This window comes from Platalea leucorodia (genome assembly GCF_965183815.1).
Source record: "Platalea leucorodia genome assembly, chromosome: 3".
NCBI classification, from domain to species: Eukaryota; Metazoa; Chordata; class Aves; order Pelecaniformes; family Threskiornithidae; genus Platalea; species Platalea leucorodia.
This window is the reverse complement of record NC_138825.1, coordinates 77,560,272-77,583,598: the sequence shown is the minus strand read 5'-3', so window position 1 is coordinate 77,583,598 and position 23,327 is coordinate 77,560,272. Positions and strand designations below refer to the sequence as shown.

At 47.1% G+C, this 23,327-nt stretch overlaps 1 protein-coding gene across 10 annotated transcripts in view; it reads left to right on the top strand.

Annotated features, from left to right (window-relative positions):
• FOXO3 (forkhead box O3) overlaps positions 1–18,037 on the top strand; it is a 96,844-nt gene extending 78,807 nt beyond the window's left edge. For 2 of the 10 annotated variants that reach the window (XM_082307844.1, XM_082307843.1), the window contains one exon: positions 719–10,518. In XM_082307844.1, the coding sequence (XP_082163970.1) occupies positions 719–2,119 (1,401 nt within the window). In that variant the 3' untranslated portion in view covers positions 2,120–10,518. Of the gene's footprint in view, positions 1–718; positions 10,519–10,918; positions 12,729–13,591; positions 14,115–14,223 lie in introns of those variants that run through there. The other 8 variants (XR_014227768.1, XR_014227769.1, XR_014227770.1 and 5 more) reach the window with 8 other exon arrangements.
• Positions 18,038–23,327: the final 5,290 nt, after the last annotated feature.

Genomic DNA, 23,327 nt, shown 5'->3' with positions numbered 1-23,327 from the left:
GCAGCTTTCACAGGGACAGGGATACCGCCGTCTACTGTGTCACATCATGTTTTGAAGACTGTGAAGATACTATAGCGAGGGGACAGCTGGCCGGCTACTGCGGTACGGGCGTAATTCTGGTGCCTCTAATCAAGAGAGAAAGTACAGCTTAGTCATGCACAGAGTGCCTGTGGGAGAGGAGCAACAGCACTTGCAGTTTTCTCAAGAATTATTATAACAAATACACAACACACATGCCCATGAAAAATTAAAAAGACATTTGCAGAGGCTGTGATGAGTGTGACTACCCCTCCAGACAGATTTTTGCAGTGTCTCTGCAGTTTTTATTTCAAGGAACTGCTGGCAAGATTGCTGATAGTATAGAGGTTTGTCCTGAGTCAAAAGTAAGGGAGAAATGTCTAATTTCTTGCTGGCAGGAATGGAGCTGTGTCGCCCTCCTTTCCTTAGGTTGCAGTTTTTGGGGGTGTAAAGATGGGCACCAGGAAGGCACAGCTAGTGCAAGCACGGGGTTTGCTTTGCAGCAGCGTGCTGCTGTGCTGCAGTCACGTTCCAGCCTGCCCTTATCCACCATCCGAGAAACCCGTGTTGATGTCCAGGAGGGCCCAATGCTTTTATTCGTGTTGCTGTTTTCATGTGATGTTGGTTTTGTGATTGAGATTTGGGTAGCAGAAAAAGAGGAGTGCTGGTCTTGACGTTTTGTTTTGTTCCTTTCCTGCAGAATTCAATCCGGCACAACTTGTCGCTCCACAGCCGATTCGTCAGGGTGCAGAATGAAGGTACCGGGAAAAGCTCTTGGTGGATGATCAATCCAGATGGTGGAAAAGGCGGCAAGGCGCCCCGGAGGCGCGCTGTGTCGATGGACAACAGCAACAAGTACACGAAGAGCAGAGGGCGGGCAGCGAAGAAAAAGGCAGCCCTGCAGACCGCCCAGGAGACGAGCGAGGACAGCCCTTCTCAGCTCTCCAAGTGGCCAGGGAGCCCCACCTCCCGCAGCAGCGACGAGCTGGATGCATGGACAGATTTTCGCTCCCGTACAAATTCAAACGCCAGTACGATCAGTGGCCGCTTGTCACCGATTTTGGCAAGCGCCGAACTAGATGATGTTCAAGATGACGACGCTCCGCTTTCTCCCATGCTGTACAGTAGTCCATCGAGCTTGTCCCCATCAGTAAACAAACCGTGTACTGTGGAGTTGCCTAGGTTGACTGATATGGCTGGGACAATGAATTTGAACGATGGACTGACAGATAACCTCATGGATGATCTCTTGGACAATATAACACTCCCTCCCTCCCAGCAGTCGCCCACAGGGGGGATAATGCAGAGAAGCTCCAGTTTTCCGTATGGTTCCAAAGGTTCAGGGCTGGGTTCCCCATCAAGTAGTTTCAACAACGCCGTGTTTGGGCCGTCGTCCCTGAATTCCCTCCGGCAGTCACCCATGCAGACCATTCAGGAGAACAAGCAGGCCACCTTCTCTTCCATTTCTCATTACAACAACCAGACGCTGCAGGATCTCCTTGCCTCTGATGCACTTAGTCACAGCGATGTCATGATGACACAGTCTGACCCACTCATGTCACAAGCCAGCACAGCTGTGTCCGCCCAGAATTCCCGCAGGAATATAATGCTCCGCAACGACCCCATGATGTCGTTTGCCGCGCAGTCCAGCCAGGGTGGTCTGGTCAATCAGAGCCTGCCTCATCACCAGCACCAGTCCCACAGCTCTTCTCTTAGTGGCAGCCGTGCCTTGTCCAATTCCATCAGTAACATAGGCTTGAGTGACTCGAACAGCTTGGGATCCACCAAACATCAGCAGTCACCTGTCAATCAGTCTATGCAAACACTTTCTGACCCGCTCTCAGGCTCCTCTTTGTACTCCTCTAGCGTGAACCTCCCGGTCATGGGACACGAGAAATTCCCAAGTGACTTGGACCTGGATATTTTCAATGGGAGCCTGGAGTGTGACATGGAGTCCATTATCCGCAGTGAACTCATGGATGCAGATGGGCTGGATTTTAACTTTGATTCCCTCATCTCAGCTCAGAACGTTGTCAGTCTGAATGTGGGGAACTTCACTGGTGCTAAACAGGCTTCATCACAGAGTTGGGTACCAGGCTGAAGGATCTTTGAGAACAGGGAAAATGGGCAAACAGGTCAGTGCCCTGTAGATGTGGTAAAATACTTGGTTCCTTAGTTTTATTGGAGTTTGCACCAAACACTTAATAGTTAGTGCACACTAATAATATTAATTTGGCTTGTGATGGCTTGGTATGTGTTGGTATGCAACAGGCGCAACCAAGAAACATTTGGAGGTGTGGAGGGAAACGAGGCTAAGCTATAAAAGCTGTTCGGCTGCAGCACTGTCAGCACGCATCTGATGCTATGCGTCCTGCTTAATTTAGGCATGAGAAATGTTAATGACAAATCAGGCAAACCAAGGTGGAATATTTGTGGGTTTTAGGAATCACAGAGCTCCAGCTTGCCGCCTTTGAAGTCACAACAGATGGATTCTTCTCTGCAGCCAATGCTGCACGTAGCCAAGCTGTGTTACTTAGGGACAGGGCAAGGGGCTTTGCGGTCAGTGGAGCGATAGCACTGCAGGGGAGAGGAGGAAGAGCGTCTTTGCAAGATCAGTGCATGCACTGAGGATCGGGTGTTTGGGGCAGATCTGGACTGAATTAGAGTTGTATTGCTGCTGCGGTACAGCAACACTAGCGAAGTTGTTTGGGTTTTTAATTGTATTTCTTAGGAGAAAAAAAAATGTAGCAAAGGGAGAAATTATATATTGAAATAGCAAAGGTGGGATCCTGGTCCCAGGAATGTCCTGGGTTTAGTGTTCTAAATATGCAAAAATTGTTGGTCCCCCCCAGGACTGGAGTGGGTATCATTTTATTTTGGACTCCACCAAGAAAATATCTGTAGTTTTGGGTTCTGACATAGGTGCTCTTCAAATGCTAGCCTCTTCAGATTAATTTTTTCCAGATGGATGTGTTTTTTTCCATTGCTTGTTTTCCATGGCTGGGGGCATTTGAACTTGTAAACATTGTTTCTGTCATCTTTTTGTGATTTCTGCAGGCTCCTGCCCATACCTCTGCCTGCTCACACGTACATATTCACTGACTCATAGGGTAGGTGCCACACAAAGTGCCCTTTCTCCTTTGTTTATTTATTAGTATAAGGGAGTAGATTTCAAAATATAGTAGGATAAAAGGTTAGCTATAAATTATTGATAGTGTTCTATTAACTTCAGAGTAGTATGTAGAGTATCCCAGTGCTGAGGTTAAACGAGGCATTCCTTCAGTTTGCAGCTTGCTTCCAACTTCCTTATTTTCTGGATGAAGGATGGAAAGAAGGAATTGGTGTCATTTGACTTTATGGTGCCTGATTTGCCCCTTTCATCTTTAATTGAGTTTTCATTCTCTGTTTCACAGTTAGATGTTCAAGGGGAAGCTTTGCAGTAGGTGAGCAGCAGTGGATCTAGAAACCCTTTCTTTTTGCATGAGGTGAAAAAAAAAAAAAAAGGCCAACATCCAACAGTACAATCTGCCAAATGGGGCCTAAAAAAACATGTTATTGACAGCCTTGCATGACACAGGGCAGCCTCCTGCTTTTGTATCTTCGTTTGCAGTGTATAGGTAGAAGATGCCTGCGGGGAGACCTGCCTAGGCAGCGCGGAGAAGGCACACCACACCACCTCCTCACCGATGCTCGCCGCTGCCCCTTCACCCCCGCCTGTGCCATTCACGGAAAGCGTAGCCGCCGTGATCTTTTTCAGGCTGCTCGCTCCGAATAAAGGAACTGACACATCTGTGTGAGTGGAGTCTCATTGCAGAGGACAGATTTATTAACGAGACAGCTCTCCTTGGCGGATTACTGTCCAGTCATCTGTGGAAGCCTCTTTCCCTCTCTCTGACAAGTGGACTGGCTGTTGCGGGGTGCCTCTGGTATCAGGTGCAAGCGCAGATGATTTCTGCTGAGCTAGTTCGTCATGCACCCTTCCTCGTCTGTTAAGCAGCGCTGTTTGAGAGGTTGCCTCGCGCTGAGGATCTCATGCTTTGATAGGGGCGCCTCGCGTGACGTCAGATGCAACCGTTCTGAATTGCTTTCTTGGTTACTTCTCCACTTTGCTGTAGCAATAGGGACCCCTGAATTAAAATCTTCTCTCTGCAGTGTTCATGATCTCAATAACGAATCTTTACAGGCTTCAGGACTGGGGAATGCTTTCAGCAGAGCAGCCTGGCGCTTGCTCACACTAAATCCGTTTCACGAGGGTGGCCAGGTGCATTTTGCAGGCAGGCAGAAACAGTTACAATGGGTTATTGGCATACCTGGGAATAGCGAGTGCTGTGTTTTCTATGAAAAATACGAGAAACGTTGGAGTCAGTTTTTGGGAAGAAAAGAAAGAAGCCAAATACGTAGGTATTTAGTTTATACATACTCTAGGTATAGAGCGGGGTTTACTTTGGAAGAAAATCAACTACAGTTTCTTCATAGGGGAAGTGAAAAAACCCATGCAGGAGACACCACCATTGCAGGTTTAGTGGCTGTGCGCGTTTGCTGCACGTAAGCCTGCGCACGGTCCCTGGAGAGAGCCTTGCCTGGTCCCGCTGCACTGGCCCTGTGCCCCTGAGGCTGGCCGTGCCCAGCCTTTCAGAGGGCTGACATTAAGGCATATAAACAAATCTGAGTTTGTTTTGGTTTATTCTCTTACAAGAAAGAAAGGAGAAAAGCAATACGCTTTTTTCTTGCTTTGTTCACTCAGCAATAATTTTTCCCTCTTAAGCGGGCTGGGGCCTCTGTTCCTCTATCTCTGCCTGCTTCCCAAGAGCACTGGATATGCCCTCCGCCCAGTCAGATAATCATCACCTTGGTTTTTTTCAGCTTGTTTATCAATAAATAAAGATGTCACTATTCCCTTGCCTGTCTCTAGAATACCTTTTATTTTGAAATTAATGGGTCTTCTCTCAGCCCGGGGTTCCCACAGATCTGCACTTTGCCCCGTGGTCCTTCTCAGCGGGTGAGTCCCAAGGGACTTGGCATTCGCCAACGAGTCGTCCCAAACAGACCGACAGGGGAGATTATCGGGACATTTACTGCTGCCTGGAAAGTCAGGAGCCGATGATCAGCTACCGCTTGGGCAAACATTTCCTCCGGCATCAAAACTCATCCAAGAAGTTGGTTTTACCTCGATTGTTTCAGTGATCCAGTTTATAACGGTGCCGTGCAGGCAGCGATGCTGGCAGGGCTCGGGCAAGGGGTGGAGAACAGCTCAGCACAAGCAGGGCAGGAACTTCTTGAGCTGGTTTCACCGTCTGAAAAACTCACCGAGCTGCATCTTCTGAGAGAGATTTCAACATGCTGTTTAGCGGGATGCCTCTGGGCTCTGTAACAGAGCTGTGCTGGAGTCACGTTGGTTTGTTCAAAAATTATTACAAGTAAAATACTTCACAGATCAGTTCAAGTCACTCATTTTACCCTAGCATCATCTAGGTCCCACATCATCTTACGGCAGCAGTAGAGTGCACGAGGAACTAATAGCAACGTCATGTAACGTTCGCACTGTTTGATGATTAACATCTCTGATAAAGCAGAATCCTAGGAAACGCAACAAAATGCCTGTTGGTGTTTCATTAGTCCGTATCAGTTTGGACTACTTGCTGATTTGTTAATTGGCGTTCAACATATTTCTGGGTGAAATTCATACCAAAGACAAACGCGTAGGTCTGAGCATGACTTACTGTTCACTACAACGCCACCTTAGAAGTTGAACTAGACAGTGAAAAGATCTCCATTTGGATGGAGTTTTGAATCGGAGACAATATGCCATGAGGAAGATTATTATTATTCTTTACCAGAAAGCTTGTTTTCTGCTCAGTAAAGCTGATACATGGAAATCAGAATCAGGGGACTTCTTGCCTGAGGATGCTGACAGCCTCAGGACCGTAGCTGCGCTTGCTGCTCTCTTATTTTCAAAAATGAGGTCTCAGAGGTAGGGCTGGCAGGTTTCTTACATGGAGCCAAGATGGGGCTGGCTGCCTTTAAAAAATCTAAAGGAAATTCAGGAGCAGCAGATTCTTCTGCTCCATTTCTAACAGGTTAGTGGTTAAGGCGGTGGCACGCTTCTAACATTTAAGTGTTGTTTCAGCCAGCCCAAGTTTTGAAAGGTGGTTTTGTGACTGGCTGAACATCATGCGCGCCAAGTTTAGTCCTTGAACAAAAATATCTGTGTAGAAAATGTATTTTTGCTGGGAACAGGGATCCCATTAACTCCAAGGAGGGCCTGCCCTGAGCAGACTCCTCATTCCCTGGGCACGCACCAGCAGCACGGGAGAAACCTTGGCACTCGTGGCTGCTGGGGAGGAGGAGAGGGGAAAGCTGGGCAAACCCCGCTGGGGCGCGAAGCCCCTTGCACTCAGGGGCCAGCCCTGCGCTTGCAGGGATGCTGTGGCTTTCGCTGCGTGAAGGCAGCAGGAGCTGACACACCAACGTGATGAATCGCTCCCTCCTTCTGGGAGTAGGGATTTTTGGTTTTGGTATTTTTTTTAATCTGGGTTTATGTTTTGGGGTTTTATTAACCGAGGAAAAAGATCTGTAAAAAACAGGATTGCCTCCGCAGGCTTGTGTGAGCGTACAGCAGCTGAAGCCAGGACAGTGGTCTGATCCTGTGGTTTGGGTGTTCTTCTGTTGGTGTTTTTATATAGATATATTTTTTAGTACCTCATGCTTTGTCATGTGATTCAGCAGCAATAATTAGGCAGAAACTTGCTGTCCCTGCAGATGCCAAGATTACAGGATGACATACTCTCACCAGATGACAGCACAAACTGATATTTTTAGAACAGCCCGCATCAACTGGTCTCCCCAGTGCTTTCCTCCTTGGATCGGCAGCACGCGGGTTTTATTACAGAATGAGTCTTCGCAAATCGCCTTTTTCATGTGAATGAGCCGTAATGATTGTTTAGAGCTGCAGATCAGTGTTGGTCCCCAGATGTGCTGTTGCCTGATAGCCGGGATGGTTACAGGTGGTTTTTCTTTTTCCTTCTTTTGAGCCAGACTTTTAAATAGCCCCCCTAAAAACAGATTTTCTTGAAGAAGTGCGTAATAAGAGATCTTTCTTAGAAACATAACGTCATGCAGCTGAGGAAAGGTCGAGATCTTTTTTCATAGCAATTCAGCGCTCAGCCAAGGTGATGAACTGACAGCCAGAGAGGTTTAAGTCTTGTGCTGATGACAGCCAAAGAGCACAGGTAGAGCATAGGCCAGCAGGAGCACGCTTATTTGAGTAGTACTGTACGTAAATAGCTGGCCTTTCTCTCCTGGCTTGGGGAGGGAGGGTGAAGGAAGGGTGCTCACCCTGGGCACCCAGTGCCGCTGGTGGAGAGTCTCCAGCAGGATGCTCCCATCAGCGCTACCCCGATTGAGTCCCACACGGTCCGTGGGGACGCTGACCCCATTAAATCAGGTACCTGCGGCTGGGTGGTGAGAACGCTCCGCTCTGGTCCAGTCTACGGGGGCTATTTAATCAGCTTTTCCACTCAGATTACTGCGCAGGGTGGCAGTTGTTGGAGTCTGGCGGAGCGGACATCTGCTGAGCGGTAATGGGACGGAGACGCGGCTCGGCTAGCAGAGGCTGCTGTGTAGCCGCGGTTGTCTGTGGTTACTCCCGGAAAAAAGCCGCTTTTCCCAGATGATGCAGTGGAGAATGGCTTGCGTTTATGCACTTTTACAGCTGAGCTGAATATTTTGCCCATTGTTTCTCTCTTGTACTGCCTGCTTTTGCAAACTGCTTCTCCTGGCTTTCATGGGTAATTTATTTCATACAAATGTAGAGAAAATCTGGTTTTAAGGAAGGACCTTCCCTCTCTTGCCTTTTCTACCACTTGTAAGTCATGATAGAGGATGTCCTGCCTTATATCAACATGGTGGAAATCCTTTTGCGTGGCCTGTGTGAGCATTATTGGCCTGTCATTTTCAACTTACTGCAGAGGAAAATGAGAAGACTCCATAGCAGGGGGGGATGTTTTTAAAATAGGCTTGGAACCTGGCAGAGAAAAAGAAACTTTCTATGAGGACATTCAGAATAAAGAGTACATAGCACATTTCCATATCACTATAAACCCATAATTCAGGATGTTTCCAGCCATGCAGGTACCTTTTACTCTAAAAAGCAGCTCCCTTCTCTGGTCTTGCACAGGGGCAGTAGTTATCCATCCTTTTCTGATCCACAGTAGAGGTCTCCTTCCCAGTGCTCCCGGGTGCCAAAAGAAAGCACCGTTATTCCAGCCAATATGTACTTTACCCCTAACAGAAGATGTATTTTGCAAGTATTTTTGGCCTCCTTCCTCTAGTCCAGCAGCATCCTGCCTAAAAGGAGCTGTGTTGAACACCCAGGCTGATGTCTCTCAATCAGTGGCAGTGTCACCCATAACTGGCAGGATTTCCACCCCACTCCTCCAGCCCCTGAACAAAAGGCAGGGGATAAAATTTACCATAAGGTTGTCAAGCAAGAAGCCTGGAGACCTTGTAGAGAGATGATGTTGTGTATCTAAACTCTTCTCTGTTGGCCAGGGCAGAGGATTGAACCCAGCCAGATGTGGTGGTTCTCAACAGCAGTTGGGTATCAGCAGTGCTTGTGCTAGAAAGCCAGCATAACTGCACGCTGACGTGTCTGTAGGTGTAAAAACAAGTGTGGCAGCATATGGTCTTCTCGTATGGGCAACGACACAGTGACATATGGAGTCTGCATGCCCCTGCTCCTCTTGCAAGCAGGTGCAGAATTTTCTGTGAATTTGGTTGTTTGGTATCAGGTCCCGACACATTAGGAAAACCTGATCTGCTTTTAAGTGGGTGAGCATGGGTGGACCAGTTTCTCTCTGGGTGTCTCCTTTTCATCTGTAAAATGGGTAGAAGGGACCTTACCCACCTATGAGGGTAAAGTGAACTGCCCAGAGGAGTGGTGGTCTCTCCCTTGCTGGAAATATTACAGACTTGGTTTCACAGGGCCCTGAATAACCTAACCTAAGGCCCTGCCTGCAATAGAAGGTTGGACCAGATGGTGTGGAGTCCTTTCCAGCCTGGACTTTTCTATGATTCTGTAGACAACTGGGATATCAGAATAACACGCGTTGTCACTAGTCACGGCACCTCACTACAGTTCAGGGCAAGCCTTTCGTCCTGGGGAGCTCATGCAGGGTGAGAGAATGATCTGCTGTCTTTAGTTGCATTTGCTTCCAAAATACTTGGGTGTCTGCTATGTTTTGCAATGTTTCTTGGAGTGGAAGAGCAGCAACAGAAGGAAAAGAGACACTTTCGTGCTTTACGTGCCTGCGCAAGTACCAGCACAGCAACTTTTTGCTCCCATAAGTCTTAGTTCTGTGCCGGCGTTCTTCCTCTTTCCATCCTTCTCCCTCACTCTCTGCCCCCGATTCTGAGCTGGAAAAGATCTACTTTTATGAGCAGAATTTGAAAAGAAAAAGTGAAGTTGCAACATGCCTGAAGGTTCAAGCCTTAGAAAGAAAATAGGTTGTTGCCAGCTCTTTTTTCCCCTTGAGCTTCACACCCTGACCGCAGCGTTGTCTCTCAGCACAGTGCCATCCTGGTGCAGCATACACTAAGCCTGTAGGGTGTCACCGTGGCATACCTGCCATGGCATCAGGATTCCTAATTTTTATTCTGCTTGAACAAAAAAATCTCATGCTGCAATTTTGTCATTATAGAAGGATTGGCCACAATAGTTATCTTTCTTATTTGTTTCTAAACCAATACTGTGTATTCTTCAGTCTTGAGCTGTGAAAACGGCGGGCAGAACTTGTACCCATACCTAATCATGTCTTGCTTTTTGAGCCTACCCCCATTTTGGAGTAGAAGCTGTACTGCTGGTGGCGATGACAAATCAAGGGACAGAGGCACTAGATCGAACGTACATCTGTCCCTACAGGATGCAGGTTTCCTTCAAAATGTTTGCATCCCCGGTCTCTGGACAGTAGAAGTAGTTATTGGGATTTCCTGTCCCTGGGGAGTCATTACGGAGTGGTGCCCGGGGAAAACACTGGTTTTACAGACCTCTAAGTGGTGATATTTTTCAAGATGCAATCCACTCAACAAGCCTTCCAGCCAAATCAGAAGATCCTTGGTAGGCCACCGTATAGAGAAGCTGTGTGTTGGTAGTGCGGTTTCTCATACCATACTTACGTAAAGGAGCACGTAACTTTTCTTTTAACAGAAAACTGTATGTGCCGATTGTTGTATTAGCTTACTGATAAACTTACCACCAGCGCATGTTATCTGTGCCTCGCTCTGGGGAGCATCGATGTGTCACCTTTCTGTTCTGAAGAAATTTCCAGTGCTGCGTACTTGGCACCATTGGGAATCAAAGGGAGAAAGCAACAGGCGGCAGATGATCCTCCAGAGCTGCTCTGAGGGTGCACGAGCTGGCGTGAGGCTGGGGAGACAGCCATCTGGTTAAGTGGTGGAATGATGTGAGACAGAGGTGAGGAAATGTTGTTGCTCGAGAGAAATTGCAACCAACAGCTCGGCCACAGAGTAAAGCAAGAGTAGCATTTCTAACTGGTCAGTAGCAAGGTAGAGGATGGGAGGGCAGAGAAAAGGACAAAAGAAAGGGGCATCTCCTCTCCCACATAATTGCTTGCAAGCTGAAGAATTAGAAAATACAGAAATACTTGCTTTTTGTTTTACACTCTTCCACCAAATAGGATAAACAGATTCAGCATCTAGGGTTCAAAATGTCTGTGGGACGTGACAAAGCAGGAGTTTGTCCTCACCCCTCACTTAATGCCTTTTCTGTTTCTGTTTTAAAGTCATTGTTCTCACCAACCACATGCGTAGATGCTTGCATAAGCTATAGCTTGATACAGTACTATGGATTCTTCTAATGTCCAGGAGATGTATCTTGTTCCAGGCTTCTGTACCCAGGGGTTCAAAACAGCCGTAGTGGAATTGCCTCTACTTCCAGCGTGTGCGTGCGTGTGTGACAGATCCCGGCTATCAGTTATGAAGTTCATACGCAGTTATGAAGACTGCACTCCAGAAAAAAGCCTTCGCTTTCTTCAGAGGAAAGTCTTAAGAAAAGGAAGTTGAAGAAACTTTGGGAGAAAGTCTAAAATTCCTCCTTCCTTTCCGCTCCCTGATGATTGAAAATGGGCTTCAGGTTTGGCAGAGGAGCTTTCAAGGGACAACTGAGTTTTCCAGGAGGAGGCTTAGGAAGTACAGGCAGATGATGTTTTCCCATAGTGCCCTTTTTGGAAGTTCCCCCCAGCCTAAGAAACAAGAAACCATGCCACACATAAGAGGGGGCTCTGTGCCTTTGCTGTGGCAACTTTGCAAACTCTGCTCTAACCCACTAGCCTGGCTAGACTTCACCTTTCTTGTATCCCTCCTTGACTTCTGCTCTTTTCTCAACTTCTCATTTTCTTTTCGCAGCTTTTCGTTTTAATTTTCAACATTTCTTTTCTCAGCTTTTCATTCTCTCTGTGATTTTTTTCATCACTCCCTGTGCTCATGCTGCTGCTGCTCTTATCCCCAAACCAGGACCCAATAGTAAAGGCCAGGAAAAAGGATAAAGTGGGGACTGGAGTATTTTACCTGGAGAGCTGCGTGTTGCCCTTAGAGGACAGCATCGTCCTGGCTCACCAGAGGAGAAACCCCGTCTACCTCTGCAAATTCAGGGTGACACTCCAGAGGACGAGCTTTTCCCACAGCCGTCGGGAATGGGAGAAAGCCTCGTGGTGGCTCAGGATGCAGCTGGAGATGTTTGGGTGCAGGGAGAGAGGAACACTGGGGAGTTGTGGCTGAGGACCACTGATAAATGGAGATGTAACTGGAGTGTTTGCTTCCCTGCTTGATACAGTTTTTACTGCTGTGAAGCAGCAGGCTGCTAACTCAGGGTTAACAGAGGCTTTTTGTGGCGAGACAGAAAGCGAGAGTGTGGGTATGTTACAGACTTTAATGGGGTAATTTGAAGGCAGACAGGTTAAGACTTTGATCTGCTTCTTTTCATTTTTTAATCCATTTGCAAAGTCCATGTAAACAGAGCTGTGAAAATGTTGTGTGGTTGGGCTCTGCTATGAGCAAATTCTGCCTCAGCTTTGCATCTGTCTCCTAAAGGTTGGCACTATCATCTGAAGGACGGGTGTCCTCAGGAAAAAATATCGGGCAGTGCCACTTCTGCAAGTGGTGCTCATCATCATCCGTCCTCCATTTTTTTCTCTTGTCACTTTGTTTCATAGCATAATATTTTACATACATTTTCAATTTAAATGTTAAACACTACTCTGGTACTTGCATCAGGAGTTTCTGTACTCATTTACTTGTAATTAATAGCTCCATTCAAAGTCAGCAAGACTTTTCGCAGGTGCCGAAGTGAAGCCCACGCTCAGCGTAACTGGCGGCTGCATGAGAGCGAGCGGCTTGCCGGGCTGCGGCATGTGGGACCCGAGCCTTGCCGTCGGGTGAGGTTGCGCTTTGGGGGGGTCACTCCTTTCCAGCCCCCCGGGTGCTGAGGCTTTAAGGAGAAGTAGAGAAAAGGGCATGTACTCGTTTGAGCTGCATACAAGCCACGAGCCAGGTTTTACTAGGGGCTACCAGGCCTGCCTGGGTATCTTCTGCTGACCTTGTTACGGCCGTCAGGACACACTTACCAAATGGAGTCGTTGCCAGGCAGTCACATTAACGAACGGCTAGCGTTAATTTGCCCTTTGAAAATGAAGAAATCAATATGTTGATCCAGTCGGAAATCCCTTTATTCACAAAACAGTCTACCCCAAACCCCTCCATGTAATTAAGGCTAAAGCCAAATTTTGTTTGGGTGAAACGCGCAATCTGTCTGCTCCCTAAGCTGTGCTGAATGAAGTTCTCCCCTAATGGTGCAGGGAGCAGCTGTCACGCTGTTGCTCTAATAACCATGAGACAAAATGATTAGATTTCCATCAATCATTTAGCATTATCAGAATAGGTCATTTTAATAAAATGTTATCATAGGATCAGTGCCTGTCACCTTAGAAAGGAGAGGGGCAGTGATGGAGAGTCATCTCGTGACAGCCTTTGAGTGATCCCCCTTGCAGGAGATGCTGGTCCAGATTAATCCGGCAGTCCCCCTAAATCCACTGTTTTTCATGAGGGTGCCTGATACCAGGATCTTTTGAGAGTAAAGACTGTAACCAACTCAAATGGCTTTTTGGTTTTAGCAAGTGTCCCCTTGTTCTTGCACTGCATAAAAAAATCACCAATCATTCATCGTGGGGAAAATCCTCAACAGGTTGTAAGTGGTGTGGGGGACTAAGCCCTGGTTTCAGAAGCCATTTCAGAGCCAGAAGTGACATGCCCAGCAACGCAGGTGGCTACCAAGTGGGCTTTCTGAAGATGTGAAAGGATTTCATGGGAATGTTTAAATGTACGTGCTTTCCAAAACGCTACTTGGTGCCTGCCTGTATCTTTAAGCCACGGAGTACCTGTAAAAACTTGGCCCCTTAGCCTCCTTGGTTGAAATGTTTATCTGTTTTCAGTGTTTCACCTACTTACCTTGTCCCTTCGTAGTCATCTCCTTGCTGCATCCGAGGTGTCTTTCCCTATGCAGAGAACTTTCATGGCTACAGAATAAGCGGGACCCTAACTCCATTTTTAAAGCTGGGTGGACCCTGTCTGTTGACGGTGTGTCGTACGAGCAGGAAAATGGAGAACTCCAAAGTCCGAACCGAGATTCGTGGCTCCTCGCCGCTTCTCTTGAGCAGCCTCCTTTGGTTGTCCTTCAAGGGTGGTGGTCCATGTCAAACGCTGACGGAAGATTTGTCCAGCCTTTTGGTGATGCTGAGAAAGGGTGATCGTGAAAAATGGAGAAAAGCTGGAGGATCCTTCTGCGCTTCACCTGGAAATACACTTAACAAATAGACGATGCACTGGGTTTCTGTAAATCAGACTTAGCCATTGTTTTTCTTTGGCGAGAGGGTTTTTTCTTTCCCGCTTGGGAGCAGCTAAGCCAGCAAAGCAGCACACAAGCCTTGGCAAGGGAGAAGCGTTTTCAGGCAGGGTCACGGTGCAACTTATTCCTTGCTGTACGTTTGAAGCTTCTGGGTGCAAACAAATCAAAATTGCTTGTCAGTGTAAGTTGTTGTTGGGTTGGGAGGTTTGCTTGGTTGCCTTTTTTGTTGTGTTTTTTTCCTACATGCAGCAGTCTCACTGTCTTTTCTTCTTTTTCTTCTTCCTCTCCAGGCCCTCAAACTGACACGAGATGTAGAGAGAGAACCCTTTGCCAAATCTGCTGTCAGCAAGTGGACAGTGATACTGTTTACAGCTTATGACCTTTGTGAACCCTGCATTATTTTCCTAACGAAGCAGACTGTTAATAGGCCCCTGACTGAAGATCCTCCTTTTTTTTTTTCCCTCTTTTTTTTGGGAATTGAACTCATTCTGAAGTATGCAAAATCTTCCTTTTCTGGGATGGCCAAGCACCTGCTGTGGAGACAATGTTCAGCACCATCCTGTTGAGAACACACTGTGTAGCCTTTACAGTAGTTACTTGTCAATGAGTATGTGGTGTTTCAATATATTAATGGTTTAGGGGATGTTTTAAGTTGGCTTTTCTTTTTGGAGGTTTTTCCCATCTGCCCACCCTCCGCCCTACAACCTCCAGTTTGATTTCCTTAGATTTTTGACCATTTTTGCTTTCTCTCCCTGGGGAATCTGAAGTACTGCGCACGTGCAAGGAAATGATCATAATCCAACACTGCTCAGTCGTCAGGGTTTTCTGAATATACAGCGTTTGTTATACCGATCAACTGGCTGAATTCCAGAGAGAGGTGATGTGTGTGGTCTGTTTGTTTGTTGGGTTGGTTGGTTTGTTTCTTTCTTATTCTTTCCTTAAATTTAATGGTACACCCCTGTTTTCCGTAAGCGTCAAACCAGGGTCGATTGCAAAACAAGGGAAGCCCGTGAGTTTGCCTCTTGGCTCGTGAGGACGGACGGACAGCGGGTGCCGTTGCCCGCACGTGCGCCCAGGCAGGAGCCTGTTTGCTGCCCGCTGGAGCAGGCTCCCCTCCAGCCTTACGTTAGCAGGGCTGCCGCTACTGCCGCAGCGAGCTGGTAAGGAGTTATAAGCCAAGCTGCCAGGCAAGTTGAGCATAGCCACCTGTAAAGATGTGTTTGAAAAAGTGAAAATTAAGGAAAATAACGCCACTTCTTCGCAGAAAAGCGAAGCGTAGAGGCTGGGCATTGGCAGGTGACTCTCAGTGGCAACGCCGGGAGTTGAGGCACAGGTTGTTGCAGGGTGTGTTACTGCATCAGTGATCTTTTGTTTTGTTTTGTTTTGGACATATCCTTGCTTATTTTTTTCCTTCTCATTATGTATAATCCGTTGTGGCAGAAGAAGCAGGAGAGGGAATGGCAAGGTGACAGTATCATACAAATGGCTTTTCATATGAGTATAGAGTGTAACAGGATAAATGACACTGAAAGACAAGGCAGTTTTATATATTTTGCTTCTAAGATTTTCTTTTGTAAAATGAATAATAATTAATAATAATAATGAATAAAAGGTATGGTGCTGTATAGATCCTCTCTATAATCTGGAAAGTTTGATTACTTTTTATTAGTATCTTGGGGGGGAGGGTTACAAAAAAAGAGGGGAAGACACCAATGGTACATAGGAACTCGGTATGAAGAGGTTCTGAATAGGACAGTGTATACAGAATTCTCCAAAGCGATATATGAAGTTTTTTTTCTTTGCATAAAAGCATTATGCATATAAATATATAAATATATTTTATTATGTACAGAAATGGATCATTATGCATGGATGTTAGGAAAACAAACTAGCCTTTTAACCCAAAGTCTCAGTGCATGAGTTCCCACCGACCCGTGTCCCATGCAATGTGGAGTGACTCCCTCTCGCCACTGCCGCCGCACATGCAGAGTCATGCACACACACACGCACACGCACACGAGACACATGCATTTGTGGGCCCTTCCTTGCTCCTTACGTCCCAGGTCCCTGAGGTGATATTGGTGAAACAACAGCTCCTAGTGTGATGGAAGTTTTGGTTTTGTATCGTAGCCCCTACACCGTTCTCTCGTAAAGATGGACTTCTTGGTTTCTCCCCGCAGTTATGACTGTGTAGACTCTGTGCGGTTGTGGTTATCGTAGCCCTGTAGCATACCAACTCTTCCAAGCAGCCAAGGGTTTATCATTTGCCTCTTAAAAAAACCTTCTCTTTTCCTTTTACACTGAGGTGGTCTATTTGTCAGCATGGGGGCTAGTTTATTTATTGGAATTAGCTGATGCTCATTGCCCATCTCTGTCAGCAGCCAGCTACCCAGGACGCTTGTGTGGCACAGTGGTCACCTGGGCTAGAGGTCTCTTTGCTTATCGGAGTCCCGTTGCATGTACCTTTTACCAAAATTGGTCGAGAGCTTTATCACCAGCCTCCTCTGAGCGTGTAGCATTAGCTCTCAGCTTCCCGGTACACCCCGAAATGCGAGTGTATGCTGAAGGACTTCCCTCCGGTGCTTCTTTCCCCGAGGCTTCTCCGCGGCTGCTGCCCTCTGGCTGGGCTTGTCCCCATGCCCCGCAGTTTTGGCCGCCAGCAGAGCTCACTCAGCGGCTCCCCGTGCCAGGGTGCAGCATTTGGCCCCTGCACGGGTGAGCCTCCAGTGAGACCCAGGGTGCCTGCCCAAAGACCACCGACCAGCTCGCTGACAGCACCAGTAAGGCCTGACTTTATGGTATGGCCAAGGTGACCAAAATCCATAATTTTATTTTTTTTCTTGGTATGGATGCAGTTCCTGTCAAAGGCAAGCAGAGGCCCGTTAGCTTAAACCAAGCGGGGCCAAATTCTGCTCTGCTACGGCAGCCTAGCCCCCCTGAGTTCAACGGAGCTAGCTCCCGATGGCAGAAATGAGAGAGAAAACTATGGTCCGCTCTGCTCAGAAAATGGAGAAAAACCACTGGATTTAGAGACAGCCCGTCAATGGCAGAGAAGTTTTTTTTTTTAAAAAAAAAAGCATTAGCAGCTGAAAGGCTTAACCTGCCTCCCAGCAATGTCAAGGAAAGTGTTTCTGTTGGCGTGGCAGGGACGCCTTGGGCCCCTGCTTTGGAGAACATCCCAGCGCTCACTGAAGAGGGGGGGACTTGGCCAACCTCTTTGGTTTGGTTTGGTGTGGTTTCTGTTGCTCCTTTTTGGGGCCAAAATTTTCAAAACCAGAAGTGCCTGGTGTCAGGCACCGAACATGGGGGACTCCGGCGTGGTTGCGGGGGGCGAGCTGCTCTGCCCTCGTCGCTTCTCGAAGGAAGGAGAGGTGCCAGGTCCCCCAGGCCCAGGGGAAGGTCACCACCCTCTACGCCTGCTGAGGTGCCCAGCAAGCACCCTCCTCTCCAGAGGTGCTAAACAAATCTCACTAGATTCAAAGGGCCACTTATTTAGGTGTCAAAATACAGACTTGAATGGCTAATTTGGTGAACCTACCTTTTGAAAATTCGGCCCTTGAGTCTTTGAACGTGTTTATGCCTAGAAGTTTTCCTTCTGAAACCATGTAAAACAGATAAAGGTCCAGAACAATTAACATAGGTATCATTTAAACACTCAGTCTAAGCAAAAGGTCTAAAAGGGTGACATTCATGCAGTTTCTAGTCACAGGTTTGGGGCTTGATTTAACAATTTTGTAAAAAAATTTTCTCTTGAGAATAATTGGATAGTTGACCACTGCTTAACTCCAGAAATTTTTGTGCCACCACTTCAAAAAGTTACCTTTTAGGTCATGTATTTCTCTAAAATGATGTCATTGCTTGGCAATCGGTGTCCTGTAAGTGTTTCTAGTACACGATATACCTTAGGAATTGCCAACAACTGCGAAGGGGGACCAGATACATTTCGTTACTATGGGTTGGAAAAAATGGATTGTACATTTGGCTTCACATGTTTAACTTTTTTTTAAAAAAAGTTGCATGATTGGAAAAAATATGTATACAGTATCTGTAAAACTGTTTTATCTGTTTTTGTTTCAAGCCATGTAAATTGGAAGAATATTAAATCCACAGCCTTATCGTGCATGGCCGTCTTTACATACCGAAGAGCCGAACAGTTTATACTTTTCATTTGGGCTATCTTGTACTTTCATTTGAAAGCAGACACTCTCATGTTGCAGTCTTACCGAGGATTTTATATTTAAAAAAAAGAAAAAAGATGCTGCCCTGGAGGAATATACTACCTTACTACACAGAGGTTGGAAGAAAGTTTGTTTTGGAGCAAAACCTGCCCCTTTCCAAACGAAGTAGAGACGCAGTGCTTACTCCACTTGGTGTTAGTAGATATTGCCTTGTGTATTCCATTTTAAATTGTAATCTAGTTTGTAAAAGAGGTGGTGACGCATGTAAATAAAGCATAATGGATCTCTACATTGCACATTTGCCTTCACTCTGTTTCATTGTGTCGTGGACAGACACCGAAAGGCAGGACCTGGAAAAGGGGTGGCTTCCGAGCAGCGGGTGAAACCGGCTGGTGGGGGGTTGAGGCTGGGGAGGGGGCCTGGTGCTACATCTGCTGGAGTCTGCGAGCACGTATTTACGTGGGCCTCCGCACTTCAACCCTTCAGCCAAGCCAGCGGAATTTTGGTGGTGAAATAACCCCCAATGGGATCATTTACTTCTGCTAAAAATCACAAAGTTCACTTGATTTTTTTTGGGGGGGGAGGGTGTTTGTCCCCTGGGATGGCAACAGCACCCTCCAGCTGCAGCCCAGCTTGCCCGTCCTGGAAGACAACCAGCCCCACTGCGAATCGGTCAGGAGAAGAGTTACACCCCCGTGGGCTTGGCTGGGTTTCAAACTGTCTTTGAAAAATGCCTGGAGTACTTGAAACTACCCATTTGGGATTTGGGATAAGAAAACCAGCAGCCTGACTCAGCAGAAAGTTATACCGAGGGCTCTGGCCAAGGCACAGGAGAGCGTGCTGAGAAACATGAGGCTTGTCGACAAAAAACTCTTATTCCCACCGTGATGGTAAGCCACAGATGTATATGTTTTTCTGGAGTCATTTTTCAAGAGCAAATGATATTTTCAAGAAAGAGGAGCCCTTACGCGCAGCGGGGAGGGGGTTTCCCGTGACTCTGGGGGGATGACCGCTGTGTCGTCCGTGCAAAGCCCCCGGGAGCGTCGTACTGCAGTATAAAGAGCAGCTTGGGGATATCCTTTGTTTAACATAGCGAGAGCTGTTCAGGCTTTGTCCTAACTAGAGATAGGCTGAAATACTACAAGATCCAGTCAGAAAACAACCTTTGGCTGGGACGAAGTGTGTGTTAGCATCCCCAGAGTGAGAGAGCGCTTGTCCTCCCTCGGAAACGGAGCTGTTTTGCTGAGTGCTCTGAAGGCTTCTCCAGCAGCGATCTGGCAGCGAAGGACCCGTGTCCTCCTCCTCGTTGGCATCGCCCCACCAGTATTTAGGACAACAATGAGAGCGTTTGGCCTGGTGAGGTGCCAGGTGGAAGGGCCTCAGCTTTGACCTGAATTTAGGCAAGGGCAGCAGCAGCGACGCGGAGCGGATCAAATCCTGTGCGAGTCTTGTGCTGAACCTACTTGGTTGTGTTGTGCAATGCCTTAGCTGCGACCTTCAGTTCACCCGGCCTTGGAATAGATCATTCTTATCTTTCAGAGTACTTTCAAAATAAGTCCAAACGTTTTAAACTTCCCCAAGTTGTCCCAGAAGACAAAAGGCTTTTCGAGCTGCTGCCGAGACTGGTGAGGCAACCGAGAGCTATTTTGGGAGCTCCCCACCACATATGCTGAGTTGCGAGTTCAACCAGACCAGGGAAAACAGTGTTTTACAGCTCTTGTTTGGCTACCGCTGCCAAGGAAGTTAGTGATGCTTTCACGAAGATTGAGATAAGCAAATCTGGGAGGCTACCTCTTTTTCTGGCGGAGTCATCGTGACTGGTATCTCCCTGTTCAAAAGGAGGACTTCTTGGGTGAAGCGGAGCCCAAGCCAGATGGAGTCGATACCGCTCTTGCTGGCGCACAGATTCCTCTGGCTGCCAGTGACTTCTGCAGTGTCTCATCGCTTCTCTGTTTGCCTGACCCAGCCCACAGAGCTCTTTTCCCACTGGCTCTGCCTGTGGAATTTTTTATAATGAAAATACTTTTATCATGTAAACATAAAACATAGAAAATTCCATTAGAACAAAAAAAAAATTAAGCGCTTTTTTTTTTTTTTTTAGCTGCTGTTTAAATCTTTAGAAAACTTTGGAAATATCCGACAAAATTCAGAAACTCCAGCTTGGATTTTTTATTTTTGCACTTGGATTTTCTTTTCATACTAATGACACCAGTAGTTTTGCATGTGCCACAACATTTACTTATTAGAACAAAGCATCTCCTGCTTTTATTGTTTGATGCTTTAATGACATACCGAGGAACCGATTTAATCTAGAAAATGAGATAAAATGTCTTGATTCAGTAGGAACAATTGGCCTAAATGAGGGTAACTGTTGTAACATTCTTTTAATGTTACATTATGCTATGCAGGTTTAAAGATACCTATATGCTGTGAATGACGTGGTGAAATGGGGGGAAACCAGTAAAAACATATGACATCTCATAAAAATCTTTCCAACTACCAAGACAAATACGATCCTGATCAGGATTCCACCCCCAGCCCCCCAATTTTCACTCTTTTTTAGGTGATACCTTAAAACTTTGGGTTTGCTGAAATTCAAAGCATAAGGCAATTCCCGAGCGCTGTCTTTCCCTGGGGATTAGCGTTGTGGGGGTGCTGACCGGCTGTGCATGCTGCCCTGCCTCGCACACCCTGATGGGCATCGGGGCTGCCGCCGGCACCCGTGGTGCGTGACGCCGCACGGATGTCAGCCTTCGGCTCCGTTTCACGCCCTGGGGGCTGCTGTGAGCCCTGTAAGACCCCGCGGCCGGTGCAGCGAGGTGCCGAGGCAGGAGGGTGGGGAGGACGTCGGTGGGAGCGAAGCACGGCGGATGCCGGCACCCTGCTCTGGTATTCTTGCGTCGCACGAGACCTCTCTGAAGCTTCATCTGCTGCAGGGACAAGGGATCTGTTTGTAACCACCTTGGAAAAGGATGGCATCAGTTAGAAAGTGCTAATTCAAAAATACAGCTGTACTCTACCTCTGACCTCCAAAGCAAAAGATGGAGGAAAGCTGTGCATTGGCACGGCCACCTCGGAGGCCGTCCCTGGGGAGCAGCAGAGGATGCTGCTCCTGACACCTTTCCCTCCAGAAGGGCGAGGTCCAGCCTGTCCAAGCCTCTGCTGCGAACGACGGGCCTGGTGCCTGGGCAGCCTCTCATGTCGCATTTGTTGTTTCAGTAGAAAATTCATACTTCACCAGCACTTTATTTTAAATCTCTGTAGGCTCCTCTTACTTAAGGCTATCCAGGCTTGTACACCATTAACTAGTTCATGGATGAATGTCCTGGAGAAAAGTCAGCGCTTGGAAAGTAATTCATAAAAGACATAAAAAAAAACAACTCGGTCCTTTTACTCATTGAATGAAACCCATTGTCATTCACACTTCTCTTGAGAGTCATACTTGCAATATCAAACTGCGTTCTCAACCTCAGTGTGCATCTGTTAAGCAAAATTTATGGCGAGGCTGTCTCATTTATACAGAAGTTTTTGCTATGCACTGTCACTCAGCCTAGCAGACTCCTCTGGAAAAGCCACAATTTAAGTCAAAACTCTACTGTGCCTGAGCGGTTATAAAATTATAGTGGCTTTCAGAGCTAGGAGATGTCAAAGTCTCTTCCTGGGGAAAGCATCTGCCTTCAGGTGTCTGCTCCGAAGCTTCTGCCTCTAGGACTACAGCTGGAAGGAGAAGGTAGCACAGGGGAAGGTCAGATGTGGATGTACAGGGGGTCTTCCCTTTGCAGTCGAGTTGGGTTTGCTCTGCAGTCCGGGTAAGGTGGGCTACCTTCTTTTCCCCCAAGGGTCACTGCAAACTAGCTTACCACAGAGTAAGAGCAGGTATGTGGGAAGTTACCCTGGCGTAGCTAATACAGGTAGATACAAAGCCTCACTTCCCTTTCTCTAGCTCATCCATAGCTAGCACTTCAGGGTGAGCCCATTTCACTCTGGTTTTCACTAGAGGACGTCAAGGTGACAAGTCGTCTGCAGAAAGTGCCCCAAATTGCTGGGTCTTGGGGGACTTGGCTGAGACTCTGTTGCTGCATTTCCAGCCTCTTAAAGCTTGTGCCTGAATATCTTTGCTTTTCTACAATCTCTTCACCTTACCTTGCCAAAGCTTTGTTCCCATCTTGAGAAAGGGCCTTAGGGACGATGCCATGATGTTGCTGTTAGCGGGAGCCTCTCGCAGTTTGGTTTTCCCACACAAATGCATGTGTGAGGAGCAGGGGGGCGGCTCCCACCTTACCTATCATCTCATGGACCGTGCCTCTGAGGGGGCTTCTCTGTGTGTGCGGAGAAAATGTCAAGAGATGGGAGCATACAGGAACGGCAAATAAGGCAGCATGTGAAAAGGGCCTAATAAAATGCTACCCTTTAAATGATACGTTGCCTTGGGGGCACCTGAACCCCTCCTTCATGCCCTTCAATCATTCTTCAATCCACATCTGAAGTCACCAGTGTTTCCCATTGCTGTCAGCAAGGTTCTTCCTAACTTTTAATCCCCATGAGCCTTTAAAAAGAAGTCTTTTTTTTCTTTTTTTTTTTCATTCTCTGACTTTTTTACATTCTCTGTTTTTCTCAGGCCAGGTATTAAAATGTTTGTGGGGTCAGTCATGTCAGTTGTGAATACGATTATTTTTAAGGATGTTTTTATACAAGCAAGAAGCCCAGGTAGCACAGTTATCTGGCAAGAGCTCGCTGCCAGTACAATTCACTCCATTCCAGCTATGCTGGCAAGAAGCGCTCTTGGTTTTGCTGCTTCCAGCTACATCTGAGTCTGAAGACACGGCATGCTGGTCTAGCTATGTCAGCCCCACCTTTTCCTACCGTAGGCTAAACCTTTAATATTGCTTCACACGGAATAGCAAGTTTGCAGCCAATGTGAACTGCTGCCTGTGTTCAAAGGTCTGCTAAGGTCAGGAGATGCGGAGCTGAGGGTAAGTAGAAATGCTTTGTGGACATCTTACCAGGTGTGGCCACTCAAAGGGACATGAGCACACCACTTCAGAGCAAACCGCTACAGCCAAAGGAATGGGGAAAAAACGAATATCTCGCTCTTTTAAAAAGTATCTCTTTTTGTTTGTGCTCTGCTGAGTCTTTCTGTGAGAAATGGATATTGTGAAGTAGCTTTCTACAGCCTAGATGCAGCCTAGAACAACCATCTACAGAGTCGGCCGTGG